The sequence below is a fragment of the Anomalospiza imberbis genome, chromosome 3, assembly GCF_031753505.1.
Source record: "Anomalospiza imberbis isolate Cuckoo-Finch-1a 21T00152 chromosome 3, ASM3175350v1, whole genome shotgun sequence".
NCBI lineage: Eukaryota > Metazoa > Chordata > Aves > Passeriformes > Viduidae > Anomalospiza > Anomalospiza imberbis.
The window spans coordinates 78,167,234-78,189,421 of record NC_089683.1 but is presented as its reverse complement, the minus strand read 5'-3'; the positions used below and the strand labels follow the sequence as shown (position 1 = coordinate 78,189,421).

At 38.2% G+C, this 22,188-nt stretch overlaps 1 protein-coding gene across 8 annotated transcripts in view; it reads left to right on the top strand.

Moving 5' to 3' along the window:
* LTBP1 (latent transforming growth factor beta binding protein 1) overlaps positions 1-22,188 on the top strand; it is a 185,766-nt gene that overhangs the window by 123,090 nt on the left and 40,488 nt on the right. For 5 of the 8 annotated variants that reach the window (XM_068185291.1, XM_068185292.1, XM_068185290.1 and 2 more), the window contains 9 exons: positions 128-226; positions 2,260-2,385; positions 3,530-3,655; positions 4,338-4,460; positions 7,195-7,314; positions 11,418-11,540; positions 13,580-13,702; positions 18,389-18,511; positions 21,033-21,158. In XM_068185291.1, the coding sequence (XP_068041392.1) occupies positions 128-226; positions 2,260-2,385; positions 3,530-3,655; positions 4,338-4,460; positions 7,195-7,314; positions 11,418-11,540; positions 13,580-13,702; positions 18,389-18,511; positions 21,033-21,158 (1,089 nt within the window). The remainder of the gene's footprint in view (positions 1-127; positions 227-2,259; positions 2,386-3,529; positions 3,656-4,337; positions 4,461-7,194; positions 7,315-11,417; positions 11,541-13,579; positions 13,703-18,388; positions 18,512-21,032; positions 21,159-22,188) is intronic. The other 3 variants (XM_068185287.1, XM_068185293.1, XM_068185294.1) reach the window with 1 other exon arrangement.

Below are 22,188 nucleotides of genomic sequence, written 5' to 3'. Positions count from 1 at the left end.
AAAGCAGAATAAACAAAAATCTCCATAGTGCCTAGCTTATTCATGTGTGAATTCTTTAAGGGTTGTTTTTTTAATGCTTTAAGATGGTTTTTTTGGATGTGATTGATTTCCATTCCATGTCACACAGTAGTGATTGAGAAAACATCCCCTCCTTTGCCTGTTGAAGTTGCTCCCGAAGTCTCTACTTCAAGTGCAAGTCAAGTTATTGCACCTACTCAAGTTACAGGTATTGTACTTCTCTTTTAGAACTGCAATAAATTAAGAAAAGGCTGAGTTCCTGACACTATTGTTCTGTGCTGTTGCTGAATTACCATAGTGAAGAGAATGTGGTTGTAGAGCAGAAGGAATATTCTGGAGAAAGTGCAGAACAGCCCAACAATGAAGCTACTATCAAGAGAGCCAGGCCCAGGTCCTTCCAGGATGTACCTGCCGTTTTTGTGTCCACAAGTAAAGGATAGAAGATAAAATTAATAATTCACCTCAGATTCATTTCTGGACTTTCTTTGCAGATCTGCAAAGCAAGTCCAGAACTGAATACTTCTTGAATGCAAGTCAGGTTGTTAGACAGTCTGCATGTGTTGTCATGAAGTATAAATTATGATGTTCATTGAGGGATGTAGAGTTCAAGGGAGGTAGATCAGAATGTTCTGCAAGAAGCAGGTGAGACATTACTGTAAGATCTACTTTGAAATGTACTTCTGATGTTCATGCTTCATCCTTTTTTGATGTATTAGAGTTGCCTCATCTACATCTATGTGTCAAGAAGTGAAAATAACAGAAATGCAAGTAATGCACCTGCCATAGCTGAAATTTGTCTAAATGACAGCTGTGTCAAAAAGACATCAAAATTTATTTTGCTATACATTTAGAAACCAAAAGGTGAATGTACTATATTTGTATACATTAGAGCATTACAGTTCACATTGGTTAGAATGAACCAGAATGAACACAGACTTTGAAGTGAATGCAATATCCTGATAAATACTCTAAGATGCATTCTTGTATATTGTTGAGATATTTAGACCTACAACAAGGTTTCCTGGTTTCCATTCAGAGGGAGAAATTTCACATACTTTAATAAAAAATGGCTTCAAAATGGCTTTTATTCATGCAGGAATGGATTTTTGAGTTGCTGCAATGCACACAGGGTCTAAATCACCCAACTGTTTGTACAGTTCTGTCAGTTAAATCCTCCTGAATGTACTGTAAGAGTAGAGAAAGTATCCTGTCCATCTGTAAGCATTCAACTGCTGCCTTCAGTTTGCTGTAATTACAGTTTATCAATCCCATACAAAGGTTCAAATAGTTGTGATCATCAAACTAGAACTTGGAAGTCAGCTCTTCTGTGACTGTGCCCCATCTGCCAGCCAGCTCCCAGCTTCTTTACAAGGAAAGAAAGTTACCTTGTTGGGAGCTCACATCAGTTAGTAAAAAGAAATTGCAATTTTCCATGTTCTTTTTTTTATTTCCTCAGGAAAATTCGTAGAACTAGAAATTGCTGTGTGCTGTAAATCAATATGTTGTTCAGAGATAATAAAGTAAAAGTGCAGTAAGATTTGTAGGACAAAATCTTAAACAGGATTTAAAAAACTGACTGCAGCTCAAGCTGAGAAGTTTTTGAGTGCCTTATTTCTGTACTTTAAAATTTAGTTAAATTTAAATGTGACCTGTTTCTAAATTGTCTAAATGAACAATTCTTCTTTACGGTTAATTTCTTCTTTTTCAGGAATTACAATTCCATACTGCAGTATAACCTTAGTTTGTTGCAACTGAAGACAGTCATTAGTATTTTCTGCAGTACTGCATATACTTCAGGAATTTCTAAAACTACTGTAAGGATTTAGCATCCAATGCTGCCCATATCTGAATTTCCTTATCTTACAAAATACATCCAAGCCATTAGTAGATGAGTATTCTGTAAAACGGGATACCCACTGTAATCAGAAACTCGCTGCAGCTATTTTCTTAATGTGCAATACAAAGGTTGAGCCATATATATTTTTTATTTTATCTTATCTTCATTTTCCTTTAAATTTTATGTACTGATTTATAGATCTTGGATGGGACATAAGATTGTCACTAGGAAAAGTGCAGATGGTTTCTAGATTCTTCCAGATAAGGTATCCATTAGAGAAACTCAGGAGTTGCTAACTTGATTTACAGTTGTTTTCATGCCTGAGCTTCCTACTTGGATTACAGAGTATTGTGTACTTACTGAACTACATACGTTTAACATTAAATTTCTCTTTGTTTGCTTAGAAATCAACGAATGTACAGTTAATCCTGATATCTGTGGAGCAGGACACTGTGTTAATTTGCCTGTGGGATACACTTGCATCTGCTACAAGGGGTACAAACTTAATGATCAGCAGACAAAGTGCATTGGTATGAAATGATGCTTTCAAAAATCTGAAATAATTGTGCTATGAAATGCCTGAAATGAAGAATCCGGTTAGGGGAAATCTCTACAGAGCAGTCAGGTGTTCTTTCCTCTGTTGAATGCTTCCAAACTACAAGGCATTTTTTTTCTATGCCAAATAAAATTTGGGAAGTAGTCTCTAATACAGCCTTCCAGCTGCTCTGCCAGTGTGAATTTAATTAAATGGAATGAAAATGTCTCCCATTGTGATGTGAGAGAAAAAGTGATTAGGCAGACCATCTCCTCTCAGCTGTGTATCAGGTATCTAAAAGTCAGACTACTAGGAAGAAATACAGTTCAGTTTGAAAAAAAAAAGAATTTGTGCCTGTTTCTCACTGTGATTTACCCAGCTACCAGCTCTGCAGGTAGACTAAGTCCAGGCATTTTGTTAGGTCCTTCCTTTCAGCCTGCTACTGAAAAGAGAAAGTATGTCCTAAACAAACCCAGAAGCACAGTGAGACATCTGCAAAGCGAGGTCTTCACTCCCTTTTAAGCTAGTAAATTCTTGATGATGATTCTCTGATGAGCATAAGGCAGAGCACAAAGGGGTCCTACATGAGCCGTTTCAGATTTGGAAGCAGCTGTATTGGTATATTTTCTTCATTCAGAGTATACTGGTTCCTCTGTTACTTGGATCAGAAAGGGTGTGTTGTATCTACAGATTAAATGCTATAAAATGTTCATGCCATCAAAGCTCAGTAACTTCATGCTGTAACACATGCTGTCAGGTGCAACTGCAGTATTGAAAAATAAATTATGCAACACAGCCAAATGGCAACTTAGAATCCCTTTATTTCATCCAGATTTTATTAACGTTCCATGCTTGCAGCTTGTGCTCATGTTGCACACAGCATAGTGATTTGAACTGTAATCATGTCACGTTCTTCAGGCCAATGCAATATTCTTGCAGTCTAAGCCAATAAGAGCATTTTTCTCCAACCAAAACTATTTAATGCATTTTTTTCATCTCTGAGAGAAAACATATATAACTTCTCAAATAGTTAAAATAATTACAAGATCAGTCTTTTCAAATGCATGGCATAGAATGCACAAAAAGAATCACAATTATACGTGTTATTCTATAGTCTAATGTTTTCATTTCTTTTACAGATATTAATGAGTGTGATCAGGCACCACATCTCTGTTCTCTTGGACGCTGTGAAAATACAGAAGGGAGTTTCCTATGTATTTGCCAAGCTGGATTCATGGCCAGTGAAGATGGAACTGACTGCATTGGTAATAACTAGTCTTCTTTATAGAAAATAAAAATACCAAAATTATTCAGGAAGCAAAGCTACAGCCTCTGAAAGTCCCCTTTTCAGCTCTTTTTTCCTCAATGTCAGTGGTACTGGACTGATGTCTGGAAGTATATTTCACTGTCTCTCACCAGGTGTTGTGGTGAGCAAAGCTGATACAGCTGTCTAGCTGATTGCTCCTTTTCAAAAAACAAGAATTGATTCAGTACATCATTGTTTAGGAAAACTACCAATTAGTAAAAACACCTGCTGTGTAAAATAAAAATATTCAACACTCTTTCATTGAGTAGAAGCTGAAACAAACCATATTTTTAAATACAGTTGCAAACAGCCACAGACTTCACAAAGCAACACAAACAGCCTGTGTTTGTGTTGGGGGGCTGTGGTCTGCCTTAGCTTAGTGCTGCCTTGGGCACTGCATACATGCAGCAACACACATTGTGTTTGCAGCCATAGGGATGCTCCCAGGCTGCCTTCTATACCCTGGCTGTTTCTCAAACTCACTCTCTCTGTGATTACAAGCAGTGAGGTGGCTTGCAAACAGCTTCAAAAATCCAAACTTACTACTTAGTGTTCAGTTAAATCAGAGTTTTGAGGAGATGCAGGCATTCAATACTTTGATGGTGAAGCAGCTTCTCTTAACTTTTCTTTGTCACCTGCAGATTTTGATGAATGTTCAAGACCTCACACTTGTGGAGAAGGCTTTTGTATAAACACTCTTGGTTCATACAGATGTGAATATTGTGATAGTGGATACCAAATGAACAGGAGAGGGGAATGTGAAGGTAGGTTTGGACTCTTCCCTAGTGGCAGTGATGGTTGATACTGATAGCATACTTCATTGCACCATTTATTGATAGCACAAAACCAGTGCCAAACTACTGCTGTTAACATTCCCTGCTATTCAAGGGAGGCTTAGCACTGCAGCTTGAGCTGCAAAGGGACAAATCTCAGAGGGTGCAATCTTAAACAAGAAGCCTTTGTGAGTACTCTTCAATCTTTGTCATTATTTGGTGTCTGGAACTGCAATTCAATTCCTGCTATTTAAATTTAAGATGCTGCAAAGGAGTTCCCCCACTGTGTAAAGAACCGTCTTGGAACAGCCATTTTATCATCTCTTGCCATGGAATCACTTACTTCATTGTTAGTCCTTACCTGCTTGCTAAGTTTTCGTAAAGAAGAAAAAAAGTTAATTTTCCATATATTATATCAAGTAGCAAATGATAGGTTGATTTTTTAATATCTATATCAAGCAGATATTTCATGTTGCAGGAGATCCTAGCACATCTGACCTTCAAAGCTTCACATTACTTTTTTGTGTGATATTTTGGTCTTTTTTCCTGGTATTTTTTTTTCATTTTCAACTTGAATGGTGAACTAAAAACCCCAGTAAATCATTTCAAAAATGATTTTTTTTTTTATGCTTTAGTCTAAGTTATATAGGATAGAATAAAATTGCTGACATATTAGGATGCCTGGCAAATAAGCAGCTTAAAGCTGCCATGGATATATTTACTGCTCTGAGCAATGCTAAAAGAGTCTTCTTCCAGTTTTTTTTATTCGTTTAAATGTTTCACAGACTTCACTCTTACAACTAGTCTTTGCAAATCTTCTCTGTGACTAGGGAATCTGTAATTCAATTAGGCTAGAAATCAGACAATTACATCAAATTTGTTATTAAATAGTGTGGTGGTAGTCCTCCATAATTTAACTTAACCAAATGTAATTTCTAAAACCAAATTCTCTGTTGAAAATTATTTAAGGTTGCTTAAGGGGAAAATCCTCCAACATTAATCCATCAAACCAAGGAAATGACACATTCGGGGAATCATTTCACCATGTCATCACTCTACTGACAGATTTCTAATGTCACAAAAAACTTCCTTCCACCCCCTCCACACTTCAAAAACAAAGGCAAGAATCCTCCAAGCTGCACACAATACAGTTCACTTGCACTTCCTCACCCCATCCTCATTCTGCCCTCAAGCTGTACTCACGCAAGCTCTGTCACAGGCCTAGCCAGGGGAGAAATTGTAGAGTCTGTTGTTTCTGTAGAACAGTGTTGTAGTCATAGCTGAACATCATTGCATAGGATTAAGAATTCTTATAGAATCTTCTTGTGATTTTTTTACACTTTGCCGCATTTAAGCTTTATTTTGACTAAAAATTTCTGTACCAAGTACGTCATTCATGTTCTGAAGGCAGACACAGTCCAGACAGTTCTGAGAAGAAATTACAGCAGAAGTGTAATTTTCTTTGTTAATTAAGTAAAAAAAAAAAAAAAAAAAAAAAAAAACAAAACTCCCACAGCAGTTTCATGAGAAACTTTTGCAGGTCTGCATTGTAGAAGCTGAAGAAACCTGTTTGTGTTTTTATGAGAAAGTATTCTAAGCTGGACAATTGTGATTCTATTAAAAATTATGATTTGCCTACACCCAGTGAGTTGTTTGGAGCTGGAATATTCAATTCTCTCAAGCTTGGAGCATTGTCCAGTTAAATTATGAGTGTTGGGAGCTCTTTTGAGTTCTGTGAGCTTGTTCTCAAAACTAGGAGTGAATTCCCTCCCTATGATCCGTGCTCAAGTAGCAGTCCTTAATTGCAGAAGACAAAGTTGCTAGGCCTGGGGCAGGAAAAGAATGGAAGCTTAGGAAGCTGAGTTTAGAGGTGACTGACAGTTTAATTAGTTCTGTGCAGTGCATGGGAAAGGTTATAATTATTCCATAATTAAATACCATATTATAAAATGATCTCAAACGTGCGAGCAGACTGCAAGGAGGCTACCTACAGAGTTTTAATTCCAGAATCTTCTGATCATTGGTCACTTAACAGCAACTTGTCTTTGAATGTTGCTTTTTGTGTGCAGTCTCCTCTAGATTGCATATGTTAGATGTATTCTGGGTTTCCTTGGGGCAGGATAAGAAGTTCTTGCTCAGAGCCTGAACATGAGTTCCGTGACTTTTTCAGGACCTATCTCTTACTGTCATGGGCAATCTAGGACCTTGCCTGATGCAGAAAGTCCTTCTCTCACCCTAAACATTGCCAGCCTCAGTGATGTGGCTTGTGCCTTCTTTCAGACAAAATTAACTCCTTACTCCATGTAAACCTCTTTGATTCTCATTCACTCAATATGTTTTTAGTCCCAATAGCACTTGCATGCTGAATAACTCTACAATATTGGAGAATACCAAATTGTGCTTTGCTTTTGAAAGCCAGAGTTAAAATTTTACTGTCGTTCCAATGAACTTCCAAAGTCTTACTATAGGAAGAACCTCAGGCACTTCAGTATGGTGAAGGAGTAACATAAGGAAAGTTTGTATTGTGAGCTACTATATTTCTCAGAGATGCCCCTTTGCTGGTACACATCTGTGTGAACTTGTTCTTTCCTTTGTCTCTAACAGATAAATTATACAACTTTTTAAATGCTTTAGTATTGCAGGAGGAGAGTCAGAGTAACCAGATTATTGTTCAGTGTTCTACTATGGCTTTGACCAGTATTTCCTTTTATCTCCTCTCTTGAAGACATCGATGAATGCCTGACTCCAACTACCTGTCCAGATGCACAGTGCCTTAATGCCCCTGGCTCTTACCAGTGCATTCCTTGCAGAGTGGGGTTCAGAGGCTGGAACGGACAGTGCCATGGTATGTTTAGTACTCTTTGTCTCTCTGGTCGTAGTTCTTTTTCTGAGGTGCTGTGTTTCATATTCAATCAGTGTTGCAACCTGGTGACAGCACTGTGCCCTGGGTCGCCATTTCATTCAAGAATAACTGAAAATATGAGATTTTTGAAATTACTTTATGTTCTCAGACACAGTATATAAGAGGAAATCTTGTTTTACTGTAGATAAATGAGCACTGAATCGAGACTACAAATGATATAATTACAAAACAAAATTCTTGAAATAGAAAATATGGAACAGAAAGGGGATGTATTGTCAGTCAAGTACTAGTAGGTTGCTGTTTGGAAATGGAAAGACAAGTGAGTGCTAATACATCAGAGTGACTCAGGTTTTTCAGTAGAATATGGGACTTTGCTTGCAGAGCATGTTAATTAAACTCCTTTATTATTCGTACTTCTAGCAAAACATTAGCATATCCTAAAGCCCCTTGTCTAACCTTAGGTTGGGGGTTTAGGACAGATTTTACATATTTTACTTTTGTTGATTTGTTTGTAAATGTTAGATTTTTTTTTTTCAAAATCAGTTTTGACTATTTGAAATAGAGATGAGAAAGAACAAATTAATCCATTGTGCAAAATGAAATAATCTTTTGCAGTTTTGGAGTGCCACTTTTTTGGGACACTACCAGAAACTTACATTTAGCATCAGTTGTGAAGGATCTGTGAATACTCCTGCCCACTCCATGTAACCCTATAATTTGTGATGGTTGGAATAACCATGTTACCTAAACAGGTGTACAATAACCTACACTGAGGGCGTTTGCATTACTGTTGTAGGGCAGATTGTCAGTGTACTTCCATGGCTTATTTTGTAATGGCTCCTAGTGCTGTGATTCGGTTCAGTTCACAAAGCAGTCCAAGAGCAGTGTTTGGTTGAAACAGCTCTGTTGGCTGGGATCTGCTGTGCTCCTGCTGCAAGTGTGGTGCTGAGCTAGGGATCAAGATTAGAGCCAAGTTGCAGTGAAGCAATGGTGTGGCTGTCCGAACCTCGCCACCAATTTTCCTGTAAAGATTGTCAACTACCTTATTTTCTGAAGAAGTCATACTGTCTGACCAGATCTGCCGTGTCACAGCTGCATATTTGGTCTTGTCATTTGACTTGCTGTAGAGGAATGTATTTCTCAAGTAATTTCATGGATTTTAATGAAGTTCTAACAAGCTACGAAAGGTTAGCAACAAATGAATGGGTTTCTTTTTGCACAAATCACTCCACATTGATTTTTATTTCATTTCTGCCCACCTGCCTGGATTCCTGATACCCTTGCAAAGACCATGGCATATGTACTCTGTTAGAGTGCTCTTACTTAACTCTTTTTTTTTTTTTTTTTAATGTTGGCCTAATTTTGCCTTCTATTCCAACATTAAGCTTCATTTCTGTACCTATTTATGAAAATAGCCTGGTTGAAAATTCCCTGGCATAACTTTCAGTTGTTTCATTCTTGCTAACCAGGTTAGTAGGAGGGATATGAGAGAAGTCAGTTCTTTGCTCAGAACTAAGTCACGTAAGGAATATGTCTTGATTTAAAGTGATTTTTTTCCTTGTATTACTGCATGTAGCTTCCCTTTTTTCCTTTGTATTATGAAATGTTCTAAGCCTAGACATTCTTACTCACTTCATTAGCAATGTGATCAGTCCATTTTTTGTTTATCCTAGGCTTACATCATGTTGGAAATGAGCCGTACATATTTTAGAAAACATAATGCAGACAATTTTTCTGTAATCTGTAGTTCTACAATATGGCACCATTTAAATACACCAAAAAGGAACATATTTCCCATTATCTGTGAAGGGTATTTAAATCCATTGTTCCATAAATTTATTTGTTTCTCCTGTTAGTTTAGATCAGTTGAAACTCTTCTGGTTTTCTACAGTGCTGTTTTCAGTATTTTTTTACTTTACTTCATTCCTCTGCCTGTACTTTATGCCATAGAAAATCTAGTGTGTAACAATCCTACATATGGATCTTTGATGCCATTTATATTGTAATCTTGCAGGATTTAAAGCCAGGAACGTAGCCATTTCTGTTTCATTAAGCCAAGTCAATTAGTTCACTTCAAACTTGGGTAGACTGTATTGAAGTGGAGTTTAGGTGGGAATGTTCAATGTGTGTTGGAAGAAATGGAAAAGGACACCTGCAAAGCGTGTCTCCTCATTGTCTTGAAATTTTTACTATCCCAGGTCACTCAGTGCATTTGTGTTGTACAGGGACTATTTGAAATAATTGTTTTTTAAGTTTACTTTCAACCACTGATTCATTTTTATTCCATTATTCTCTCTGCACATTTTTGCATTAAAATAAATTCATATATCATGATGTATCTAGAGCACACTTCTGTGTATTGATGAAGAAATTTAAAAAATAGGTTGACAAAACTTTCTAGATCACTTCATCCTTGCGGATATCACTGTGATGGGTTTTGAAGCTGCATGGTTAACTATTAATATTCAAATTGTACAGTTTTAAGGATCCCATTAGAAGATCCCAAAACTAATACAGAGGTAACCAGAGCTAATCCAAATACCTCTAGCCCTACTGTAGGGAGCACCAACAGAATCAGTTATAATTCTGGATTTCATCTCTAAAGATTTAAATTCTGTTCCTGGCTTTTCTGTTGGCTTTATGGGGAAGTTTCTTGATCTTTGAATCCCATGCAAAAATAAGATATAGTATTCCAGGTTTCTTTGTCAAGCAGCTTGGAGATGAAAATGAATCTGTAAGAAGCAGTTTTGTTGTTTGGTTGGAAATTTGTGTGCTTGAATTGGGTTCTCTGTGTTTGAACAGATTCTTCAGTTAGAGCATTAGTCATGTACATTGAGAGCAAAGATTGTGTTTTGTAGAGGAAGCACATTTTGCAACAGTAATGAGCTGAGAAATAAGCCTTGGAGAAAGGAATAAGGAGTAACACCTACTGAATGCCATTGCACAGCACCTGTGGATCTGTGCTGTCATCTCTCTGAGGATGTCGCTTCTTCTTCTTGGCCAGGCTGCAGCAGGATATCTTATTTACAGAGCTAGAGGCTCAAGTGAGGAACTGAGAGCTGTAGGCCACTGGGAATGCGGATGATAACGGTGATTTTGTTTGTGTCTGGGGAAAAGATGGTCTTTGCCAAAGGCAGGTGGTACAGGAGCTTGCAAAGAGCCATGCCTCTAAATACATGTGAGGAAAATATTTACTGCACGTATTTACAATAGCTTATAAGGGTTATGGTGATCATTTAAAGGTGTTGAATCTTTCAGCTCTGCCTGTGCTACAGCTGTCTAAATGGCTCAAGCGCATCAAATAATTAGCTGATGGGTTTTGTGTGCTTTTTTATGCTGATGGGTTTTGTGTGCTTTGTGGTGGCAAAAGACAAGATAATTGGGAGTAATATGATTTCTGGCACATAAAAACAAAGGAAGAGTAGTTATTTTCCTGCATCAGTGAAGATAAAAACATACAGCATTTTTCCATAAAAAAAGGACGTGTGGTGACTACTGCAACCCTGAAATAAAGAAATAAAATAAAGAAATAAAAATTGAATTTTTTTTTTCTTTGAAAACCACTGCTAGAGGAAGACTAGTAACTGTTATTTTAGATAACAGAACTAATTCTGCCTGGATTTATAGCAAAATATGTTTCTTATTTTATTTTTATGTTTGCTTTTTGCTTTGTTAATTTATACAAATTGCATTCAGAAGGAATTCTTGAAAATTACTGTTAAGTAGCAACACAGCAGTTTTCATGTTAGCTAAAGAAAGTGGCCGATCTAATTAATACCTTTCAGAGAAGGATGCAAGTAGATGTCTATGAGATAGCTTATAGGAAATAAAAGCTGCTTTCAAGACCTTCTAAAGAAAGCATGGTTTGTGACTAGGAAGAGAGATTTTGCACAATCCAGTTAAGTTCCTCAATGAGTATGTAGAGTAGCCTTACAAAGGGACCTGCATGAAGTGCTAAAATCCCATTGAAATAAATTCCTCAGGAATAATAATCATGCTTATGATATAATTTGAATATATTCCCAAGCTCAACTGAAAAGTGGTTGTGCCCCAGTTAATTTCTAGCACTTTCTTTCTATTCACAGATATAAATGAATGTCAGTATGGCAATCACTGTACAAATGGACGCTGTGAAAATACAGAGGGATCCTTCAGGTGTTTTTGTGCCCAGGGTTTCAAACTCTCTGCATCAAAGGATCAGTGTGAAGGTAAGAGAGAATATTATAAAAATTCATAAGGTTGCACTTACCTTTTAGATAATATTTTTCATATATTTTTTTAATCTTGCTTTTAGATGTACAACACTGATGCTAAAAACACAGAAATGTAAGAATGTGTATTCCCATTTTATGGTTTCTATGATCACATTGTAGATCTCGACACGTGTTATAAAGCCAGTCAAGAACATGTAGTAATATTTGTATTGCTAAACAGGAATTTTTGCAAAATCCATGGCATATCTGGCATTTCAGAAGTTTAAGAACAGTGGCTTTTGCTTTTCTGTCTTTTTTTTTTTTTACCATGTGGGTGAGCAGAATCAAAAAGTCTAGGCTACTCCCCTTTGGAACCCAGCAGTGTCAGTTACCACTGAGCAGTTAACCCTGCCTGCACTGGTGTCTCTGTATTTCCAGTAGTACACTGAGAGAGAGAGAGCTTGGTGGTATATTTGTAAGAACAGTTCCTGTACCTCCAAAGTGTCAAGTTTCCCCATTTCTTCCACATCTAAAATTCCCATCAGGACTGCTCCAGTGGAACAAAATTAGGTCTAAAGTTAGAGTGAAGTAGTCTGATGGAGAACTTAGAGCATGTACAGGAGGTATGAATATTCCTCTACTTAACTAGAGGGTACTTGAAACTTTTCCCTAATGGTGAAAATCTGGGACAGTGTCTCCAGACTGTGGAAGCGCACAGAAACCTACATGTTTCTTGTCAGATGTTGGATTTCTTTCTTTTTCCTTTCCCTCAGCCTTCCCTAAGTTTCTCTGTACAGCACCAAACACTTTCAGACTTCTGAGTGCTAAAAATAATACAGTAAAACTAAATGATCGTTCATATAAATTTGTCAGGAAGTTTGAAACAAAACATCAGTGTAAGTTAAGTGTCTTGAGTGAGTTAAATGTGCTGTTCAGGACACACAGCAGACTGATCTTGGGGAAAATATGTAGACAAAATTTGACTGCTTCCTCTGAGCCTTTCATGGAAAAGAGCCCTTGCCAAGCTGAGCTGGCATGTGCAGACTGTTCTTCTTAAAGTGCACCCTTCTAAAGTAAGGACCCGTACACATGCCCAGCTGCTTCATGGAGCCCCACAGATTTCAGTGATCCTTAAATTCTAAACTTATGTGGTTGCAAGGAACCGTTACTTAAGAGGTCAGACTGTACAGCCATAACACAGACCTGAAAAACCTCATTGAGTAACATTCTCCTGTTTGAATTGAAGTGTATTTCCAGAAAGACATTCAGCTGTGCCAAAATGCAAGAAGTGACCAAGAACTTGCCGTGTCAATTTAAATACTGCTTCTTAATGTATATTTTACAAATAACAGAGGGAAAATAGGCTTCCTAGCTCAAACAAGGCATGTGCTATGTTCTGAATTCAAAGTGCCACTCACCTCCAATACTTCGAGTTTTCCATAGGAAAACTTAAGTTTGATGTTCAAATCCATCTGTTAGCTCAAGCTGACCCCAGTTTACGAGAACTGAAGCACAGAGGGATTAGCAGTGTTGTGGAAGCAAAGAAACATTTCCCCACTGTTCGATGATTAATACTGCTACAAGGCAAGAATTTTAAGGAGTCTTAACTTAATGGGGGATTAGCCTGTCAGTGTGCATCTGAAAACCACACCCTGTTACAAGGTGGTGATCCTGCTGGAAAGTATTTTGTGGGTTTTGCTGATTCACTGGAGTGGCTGACTTGTTACCTCTGCCAGATACAACAGAAACAAAAGCAGCTCTCAGGCAGCATGTGTGTGTGTATTTGTGAGTCTGTGTGTACCCGACTGTGCATGAGGGACAAATTGTCGTTACAGGAGAGAATGTTGAACACAGTCATCTCAAGGAAAACACACGGTCTGCAGTTTCATATAATTTTATGCATTACATTGACTGTCTATATTTAATAAATACAAACAAGTTAAGCAGGTCTGGATATTGATACTGTGCTTTGCTGTTTTGTTCAGACTTGGTCTTTGTACCATTTGATGAGTATTTTCAGATGTGTAACAGTTTCACTGTCTCTGCTGCTGCAGATATTAACGAGTGCCAGCAGCGGTCAGTCTGTACGAATGGACGCTGCAGGAACACAGAAGGATCTTTCAGGTGTATCTGTAGCCAAGGCTACTCATTGTCATCTACTGGAGATCAGTGTGAAGGTAAGCTTAGGGACTTCAGCTACTGACTAATTTTTTTCAATAAGATCTTGAGTATTTCAGCTATAGGAGTGAACTCTCAAGAGTGGAGTAGAAATATATGTTGCCTCTCTTTCTTTCTGTACACTGCCAACCATCTGTTCCCACCAACACAGCCGAATATTTAATGGCTTCTTAGAAATAGTCCCTGTCATCTTTCCACATACAAAAAGATGGTGCTTCCAACAGTAAGATTGGAAGACCAGTTCACATTATTACTGAGAACAAGTCAGCCTTTCCAAACCTTGTTGTTTAAGTTCTGACACAGACACTCTGTATTACAAAAGCTTCTGCCAGTTTACACTATTCTCATGGGGGCCTGCTAGTTATAACTTCTTCTCCAGCTGGTTTTGGGAACCTGCAGCCAGCCACCACAATCACACATGTGCACTGGCAAGAGAAAGTATTTAGTAGATGACAAGTTCCAACAGGATCTACTGGAGCTCACAGCTTGCACTGTCTCAAAATGCAGTCTAGGTACTGAGCTTACAAAAATAAAACTAAGAAGTGAAAGATGTACAATATATGTAGCAAGAAATGCTGTGTTATAGAAAAAAGCCATCTCTTATCTCAAGTAAAGCAATTTAATTGTCCAGTAATTGGCAAACTGATATTTTTTTCTAATGAAGCATTTCAAAGCTACTCCCTCTTCTCTGTTGCTGGCTATACCATCTGATGCACTACTCAAGGTCACCTTGAGAATGTAAGATTACTTACTAGCGAGCTCCAGGAAAGATTCTACCTCAATTGCTGTCTTATCTCACACTAGCAGGGAGAAGTAGCTCTTTGTTAAGGTTTCACCATACATGTGACATTAGCTCATGAAAGCTTTTTGGTCTCTGGTGTGCTTTCTGTAACTGCTGATACCTTGCAAGATACAGCTTCTTACAGCTGTTCTACCAAATAATGTTCTGCTGCTAGGTTATCCTCCACACAGCACATGGAAGGCAGTTCTCACCTTGTCCCTCACAGCAATAGGTCAGGAATCCTCCTCTTCAAGTGATGCAGGCAGAGGAGCAGTTCCCCCTGGACTAACCAAATATTGTTTTCTCAAGACAAACTTGTAACAGACTTTATAATAACTGATTATATTGGATTGTCCACATTCCATGAGTGACAGCATCTCTTGAAGTTCTCATCAACAAAGAATAAGGATATCTTATAAAATCTCCTCAGCACACTGATACTCTTTGGTCCTGAGCTATTTGGAGAATATGTTCATGGAAGAACTTAACAAAGTCTTCTCATCATTCATGCTGAGTACCAGCATCTCTTGCATCAGCTTCAAGAAATGTGGGCTGATGATGCAATGCACTGGAAATTTGCATCAAATAATTTTGCTCTCATCTGGCTTCAAGATCTTCATGAGTTGCAGCAGATGTGGAGATACTCTGTCAAGAATCAAAGAAAAATGTGGTGTAATGGATCACAGGTCCTTCTGCCTCCCAAAGACAGAACAGATGATGGTATTGTTCCTGACAACTACTCATCTGACTTGCTCTGAGTAGACTCCAGACAAGATTTCAAACTTCTCTTCAGACTACTTTTGTGCATTTCAAACAGCCCAAGAAGTCATGGTAGCTGTTGCAGCTCTCCATCACCTGGCCTGTCAGGATAGGTCCATGATTTATCTTTAACTCTTTCTTGATCCTGCTCAAAGGCAGTTTTGAAGACAAAATATTTTCAGACATTTTCAAGGCAAAAGAAGAGGGATTGTATCAAACAAGGAAAAAGGGTAAAACCATTACTTCACCCCAGGATCTTTGTCTAATTTAAAAGTCTGCAACCAAATTTACAGCTTCTCCACCCAGTGACAGAGTGGTTAATTTCTGTAGCCACGTTTTGTTCACTGAAGACTTCTGTAAATATTGCAAGTCCTGCAAAAAGAATGACTCTCTTGAAGTGGAAGAAGTTCTTCTGTGCTTTCATTCTATCCCTTTAAATTTTCAGAAGTACGGGATATTACAGACTGCTTTTTGCACCTTGGAAACTGAAGAGAAAGTCACCTTAAGAAGACATCCAGTGTTTCTCCACATAATGGCCTCTGATTTTTGGATTAGCCTACTTACATGAATGTTTTATAACACTTCACAGAGAAAGCAGAAAAGAGATGACAAAAACTGTGAGCATAGCACAGCACAATTGTCTGGAAAGAACAAAGTGGTGCAAATTTTGTCCAGTTTCTCAAAGAGCCAGGTAGGCACATTTGTCACATCAGAGGATACCCAAAAAATGTGTGATGCTGTAAAACAAATGTGATTAGCAAACCACTTGCAAGAAATGTGTTTGCTTAATTAGATTTTCTTCTGGTGCAGACGTTTTCTTAAAGATATTGCATGCAAGAAGCATTTTGCTGGTACGATCATTATAACTTGTGCAAACTTCTAGGGGTACTGGAGAATTCAGCAGAATTATGCTGTGCTCATTTTCAGCTGTGCTTTTTGCAACTCCCTGAATGAAGTTTTTGTCTGGAAGCCCTTGTGCAGTGTTTTACTTGTGTAAGAATAAAAGTTATTTGCAAATAACTTGTATATGTCGATGTATACGAGTATACATGCAGTATATCTTCAAGATACACACCCACATGCATGTTTATATTCTGCCTTAGTCATTCAGCATCTTGTTCTTGAGATGAAGTGACACTGAGACTTTCTATCATTGTTGCCCTGAATAAGAGGGAACACGAAATGTGAGGGCACCTGTGAGGCCTTGTCTTAACCAACAGGGAGTGGGAATACGCGCCAGCAGGACTTACGTGCAGACCATACATCTCAAAGAACCTGCGTTACTGGAAGGAGGTCTGAAGCCTAAGTGTCCAGTGGTCTCCTAGAGCTTTCAGAGATTTTGCTAGCCAAAATGTTCAAAACATGCTTGTGTAAAGGGTGGTGAAAAGCATTGGATGCCTCAAGCATGAGTTACTGCCTCTGATTTTTCTGGGGATTCTCATGCAGCACTCATAGGGTCTGTAAAGAGTTGCATCAGAGAGAGAGAGAGGTTCGCATCCTGTATGGAAAATAATGCATTTTTACTGAATTTGGCAGAAGACACCTTCTTGTTGTGAGACTTGGCATTAACTTAACACAAGGGAGTCATTAATTTTTCTCATGCTCCTAGGCAAAATTAATTGCTTTTTTAAATAAGCCACAACTTATTTCATAGTTGAAAATGGTTATAAAACATGTGGTTATCTAAAGGTCAAAACTTTGTCAACATTAAGCGCAATTTTATCTTCAATAACATTCATTTGTGTAAGAAAGCTATCCCTATTTCTTACTTTTATTAAATAGAATAAATCCCAAGGAGAATGTTATAGCATGGGTTTCCAAAGATAAATGTAGAAATGAGGTCATGGCCTCTTTCTAATTACAATTGCTATTCATTCCTGCAGCACAGGAAAAAGTTACAGTGCTAATCAGCTAAAATCCATATTTAAGAAATCAGAATAATCAAAGGTACTGGGAAAAGTCTTTGATTACTGTTTTTCAAAGCTAACTACATTATCAAAGCAATAGACTGGGTAGATTATTAGGTAGGGCTCTGTGGAGGCTGAGGGAAGTTGCTTATGAGACAGTTTTTTAATTCAACTCTCCCACTTTCTGTTTGCTTTTAAAACTTAGAGGCACAGGCACCAAATACCTTGTGATCTTTAGCTGCAGTGAAATCAAAACTGTATAATATCACTGGAATGTCAGCACTTGCTGACTTAATCCTGTACCCATAGTAGCTGTACTCTGTTTCCTCCACTGGGCTGCCTTTAAGTCCTATGAAAGACAACGGGAAGAAAAGACTTCAGGTGGAGACAATGCCAGTCTCCTGTTCTTGAAATATTTTACTATCCCATGTCTAGTTTGTATCCTGAAACTTTCCCTGCTGTGTGTCAGCCATTTATCCCATGGATATCCACACACTAGGGCAGAATGTACAGGCCTGTGGCTTGATCCTAAACATGGCGTATAGGCAGCTGGGGAACGAGATCTGTGTGCCGGGACTCTGGAGCTGGATTTATGGCTGGGGTGCAGCACTGTGCAAAAGCAGCCATTCAGCTGCATGACCCAGCTGCTAGAAGCCTGTGAAATGGCTGTGTTGCATCTCATGAACTGCATGAAAAGCCACCCATTAGCACAGCAGTGCCCACGGTGTGGTCCCTGTCCCATGTGGCTGTTGTGTGAGCAGTCTCCCCAGGCACATCCCGTCTGGTGTGACACACCAGCTGTGCTTGGGCTTGCCCGCTCTCAGGGGGATGCCTGAGGTCACTTCCAGCTCAGGGATTTCTGTGTGGAGGTTTAAACATGTCCAAAGAAGACTATTTTAAATTTGCATTAGAAGGTATTTTTTGTGTCTGTCTTCTAAATGTGCAGCTGCTTGGATTTCTTTTTAACTGCATTACTGTTATGATGTGCTTTTGTGAGAGATGCAGATGGCAGATGAGTCATACGTGCTAGGAATAAATCACATACAAACTCAAATTTCAAAGCCCTCTAGAAATATGAGAAGTTTGATGACATGATGAGTGAAAAATAACAAAGAATCCTAAAGCATAGTAAACTTGATTTCCATGTATGCACACAGTTGCTTCAAGTTATGTTGAAACTATTAAAAGTTTCATCAGTTTTTACAACATCTAATAATTTGGTTGCCTTTTTATTTCAGATGTTGATGAATGCCTTCAAGACAGCAATGTTTGCCTAAGAGGAAGCTGCATAAATACTGAAGGGTCTTACAAATGCACTTGTCCGGATGGTTTCCAGCAGATAGCAAATAGGGGATGTCAAGGTATGAAATAGGTGTAAAGAAGCCCTCGATCATTATTATAAATGTGCGGGTTTGTAAGTGTAACTTGTGATAGTCACAGATCATGCTAAGGAAGAGAAATTCATTTATCATTTGTAGTACTTTCTTACTCTTCTTGTTTTCTGTTATCATTCATTCTATTCTCTCTGTAAATACATGCTGAGAAATTACTTCAAGAGGCTGAAGTCTCAGCCTTCATAACTTGAAAGAGAATCTGTGTTAGAACTAACAGAGATACAGTGCTGCTTTTTTCCCAAATCTTGAAAACATTTATTTTGACAGAACATTCTATGTATTGTGAATCAGAGATGTAACAAGAGCTGCATTGTTAGGATCGAGTCACATTAGATATCCCCTCTTTAAAACACTAGCAGTACTTTGTGGAGGATGGGTGGGGAGGAAGAGAATATGTTATCTGAGACTGAGTCAGCATTGCCAAACCCAGGAAAACACTTCCCAGGTTTTAGTTCTGAACAATCCCATCTTCATGTTGGCACAACACCCAGGCATGCTTCATCACTTTTGCCCACCATTTTTGTGAGACAGAAACCATGGTATTAGAGCTGGAAAGTGATAACATGATCATGTTCTAAATGGCTGAAGGACCAGAACACTGGACTTGGCTTTGACTTCTCACTTATGCACAGTTTAGACTTGAGCTGAGAAACTGGATTCCAGCTCATCCACATTGAAAATCTTCTGCAACAAATACTATATTCCCTGTAAAAGTTCTGAGTATTCTATGTGACTGCTTTCTAATTCAAAAAATGTTGCATTGGCCATACAGAAGTGCTGCATTACACCTTGCTTTAGCCGATAAAAGAGAATTGACCACAAGCTGAAATCAGTGGTAGCTTTGATACCCTTCTAATCTCTTCACTTTGCCATCTAAAGTAGTAGATATATGCCTCATATTTTAAATGGATAAATATAACAAAACTGAAAATACTTATGAGCCAACTAAAAGACAGACAGTCCAAACAGAGAGCTATTGAATTAAACTGGCAAATTTATCACAGAGTGCAGTGTCTGCAAGTTGAATCTGGACTAGACTAGAAGTTAGGGATATGCATTTTGGTAAGGAGAAAGTTGGAAACACTCCAAAACATGAGGAACTGCAGTTTGCTCTTTCAGAGGTATTATACTCAATTTCCTTAACACTGCTTTTTTTGTTTTCCTGTCTTTTAATACATCATTCTACCTTGTGGAATCAGCTGTTTCGGTTTCCAGTATTTTTCTGGCAGTTTTAAGACAGCTAAATCTTGAGTACAGTATGAGGAGGTACAATACTGTCCTTGTCGTTGCTGATCTCCCACCATTCCTAACGTTCAGAGGGCTTCAGGAAGTAGTTTTGCTTTGCACTTGCTATGAATTCAGAGAAAGCTTTATATATGTAGGTGTTGTGCTCACCACAGTGCACTTAGTTTTCCTTAGGCATCTCATGCAGATACAACTTCCCCGAGCTGCCTGCCTCTTTTCTTTCCTCTTATGGCCATGATTTCAGGACACTGGTTGGAAGGTTTACACACAGGCTAGAATCCGTTTGTAGCTACAGAAAATTCTGTCATGAATGTCATGGTCTTGAGACAATGATATTGAAACCATAATTTCTCTAGTGTATCAAAATTGCTGGCTACTTTGATGCATTCTGGATGGTTGTAAGCAACAAAAGGTACAGTAAAGAATGAGAAATTCTACTGTTTGGATAAGGGATGAATAAGCCTCATGGGTAGGTTTTGTTTGTAAATTTGTGTTTGATCTCAGCATGGTACTGAATACTTCTTAATGGGTTTTTGTAAAGTAAAAAATACAAAAGTACAATTACAACATGAATGATAATTGATATATAAGTGGTAGTACCTTAATGAAATAATAAATTCCTTAAGTTCTGAGGGTAGATTTGATTGCTAACATGAGACATCAAACAAAAGGAAATACTTGTTTTTCAGATTCATAAGTTTGAAAAATGCTTTCTAAGTTAAAAATAGAACCAAACAAAAGAGACTATGATAAGCTCTTATATAGCAGTCTTTTGGGATCATTCCCACTCCCCATCAACAAAAAAAGAGCATTTGGCTTTAAATTGTATAAAATCAGCTTTCTGGGAAAGATGCAGCTCCAAACCTGCTAGTAACATGTGGAGTCAAATACCCAAGTTGACCAGTTTGCAGCCATCAAAAAGCAGTGAGAGGGGGCTGAGAATACCTGTAACACAGAAGAAATGTTGGCTAGGGTGGCGCTTATGCTGATTTCCCACAAATCACTCTCTGCTCTTCCTCATCACAGAGTGATGTAGCAAGAGTATGATGCAGCAGAACATACTGACATCTATTCAGAGTTTAAGAATGATCCCAGGAGATTTGGGTACTCTGGAAGATGAGCTGTTCACACAGCTTTTTACATAGCCATTGGAAATAGAAGCTGCTTTTAAGATTAATTGAATTTAGGCTTAATATTAAGGCTGTGATGTTTTGCAGATCTCTTAATGTCTCTGTGCTTTCAGATATCAATGAATGTGAGAGATCTGACCTCTGTTCACCACACGGAGAGTGTCTAAACACGGAGGGTTCCTACCAGTGCATATGTGAGCGGGGCTTTTCTGTGTCTGCAAATGGCCGAACATGCGAAGGTGAGACAAGTTGTAATAATTCATTCCCATTGATTTGCTGTTATTAGGAGGGTGAGAAAAATAGCCAGTCCCTACTAACTCTAAAATCTGCCACTAAGGGCCCTTTGTTCTTTTTCTCGTAAATAGATGATGTGCAAAGTGTGTTTGGAACTCCGGCTTCTGATAAGTTTCTGTGGGTAAGACACACATGAATATTTAGGATTATCTAATTTGAAGCTTAAATGCTTTATCAGCAAGCCCGATGTACCTGAATGTTCTCATTGCTGTGTGGAAGACAACAGAATGTTGCTTGTCCAAACTTTTATGTAAAATATACAGATTAAGCAGCAGAAAAGTAACTAGTGAGAAACTGTAGTGCAATCCAGCAGTTCTATTATAGAATTTCAGGCATTTTGAAATGGCAGAAACTGAGTAAACAGCAGTAATTACATCTTTATAGAAACATCAACCAGGAGCCTGGAATTTAGGGTAACTATGTTTTTTACGTTGCTATGTCATGAGAATATATCCTGTTGTTAATGGTGTACACACATTTGCAAGTGATGCTGCTCTCCTGCACTGAATTTAAAACAGGACAGTTGTGCTCAGTGATACCAAGAAGGTATGTGGCTTTGTGAAGTCAGTGATGCTGATAGAAAATAAACACTCCCCTAACTAGATTAAGAATGGCTATTTTTGTGGTTAAGAGGGGTGTTCAAGACAGTATGGCTTGTGGGAAAAGTTCAGAAGGGGAAAAAATTATATGGTAGTATTTCAGCTGGATGCATGCTGAGAAGAAGTACTGAGCAGATGATAGTTCAGTTTTAGAACCAATAGGTAGTGGATCTCAAGCACCCAAGAAGTAAGCAACTCTTCTCTCGCCCAAATTATAGGCCAGTAAATCCATATGTGATTGGTTTTCACAGGCCAATTCTTCTCATAGTTCACTTAGTGAACTATAGTGAAAACGTTGTCCTTTGGTGGATGAAGTAACTGAAACTTGTGTCTGACTGTTGCATCTCCCTGCTTATAGCAGAGGAAATCTAGCATT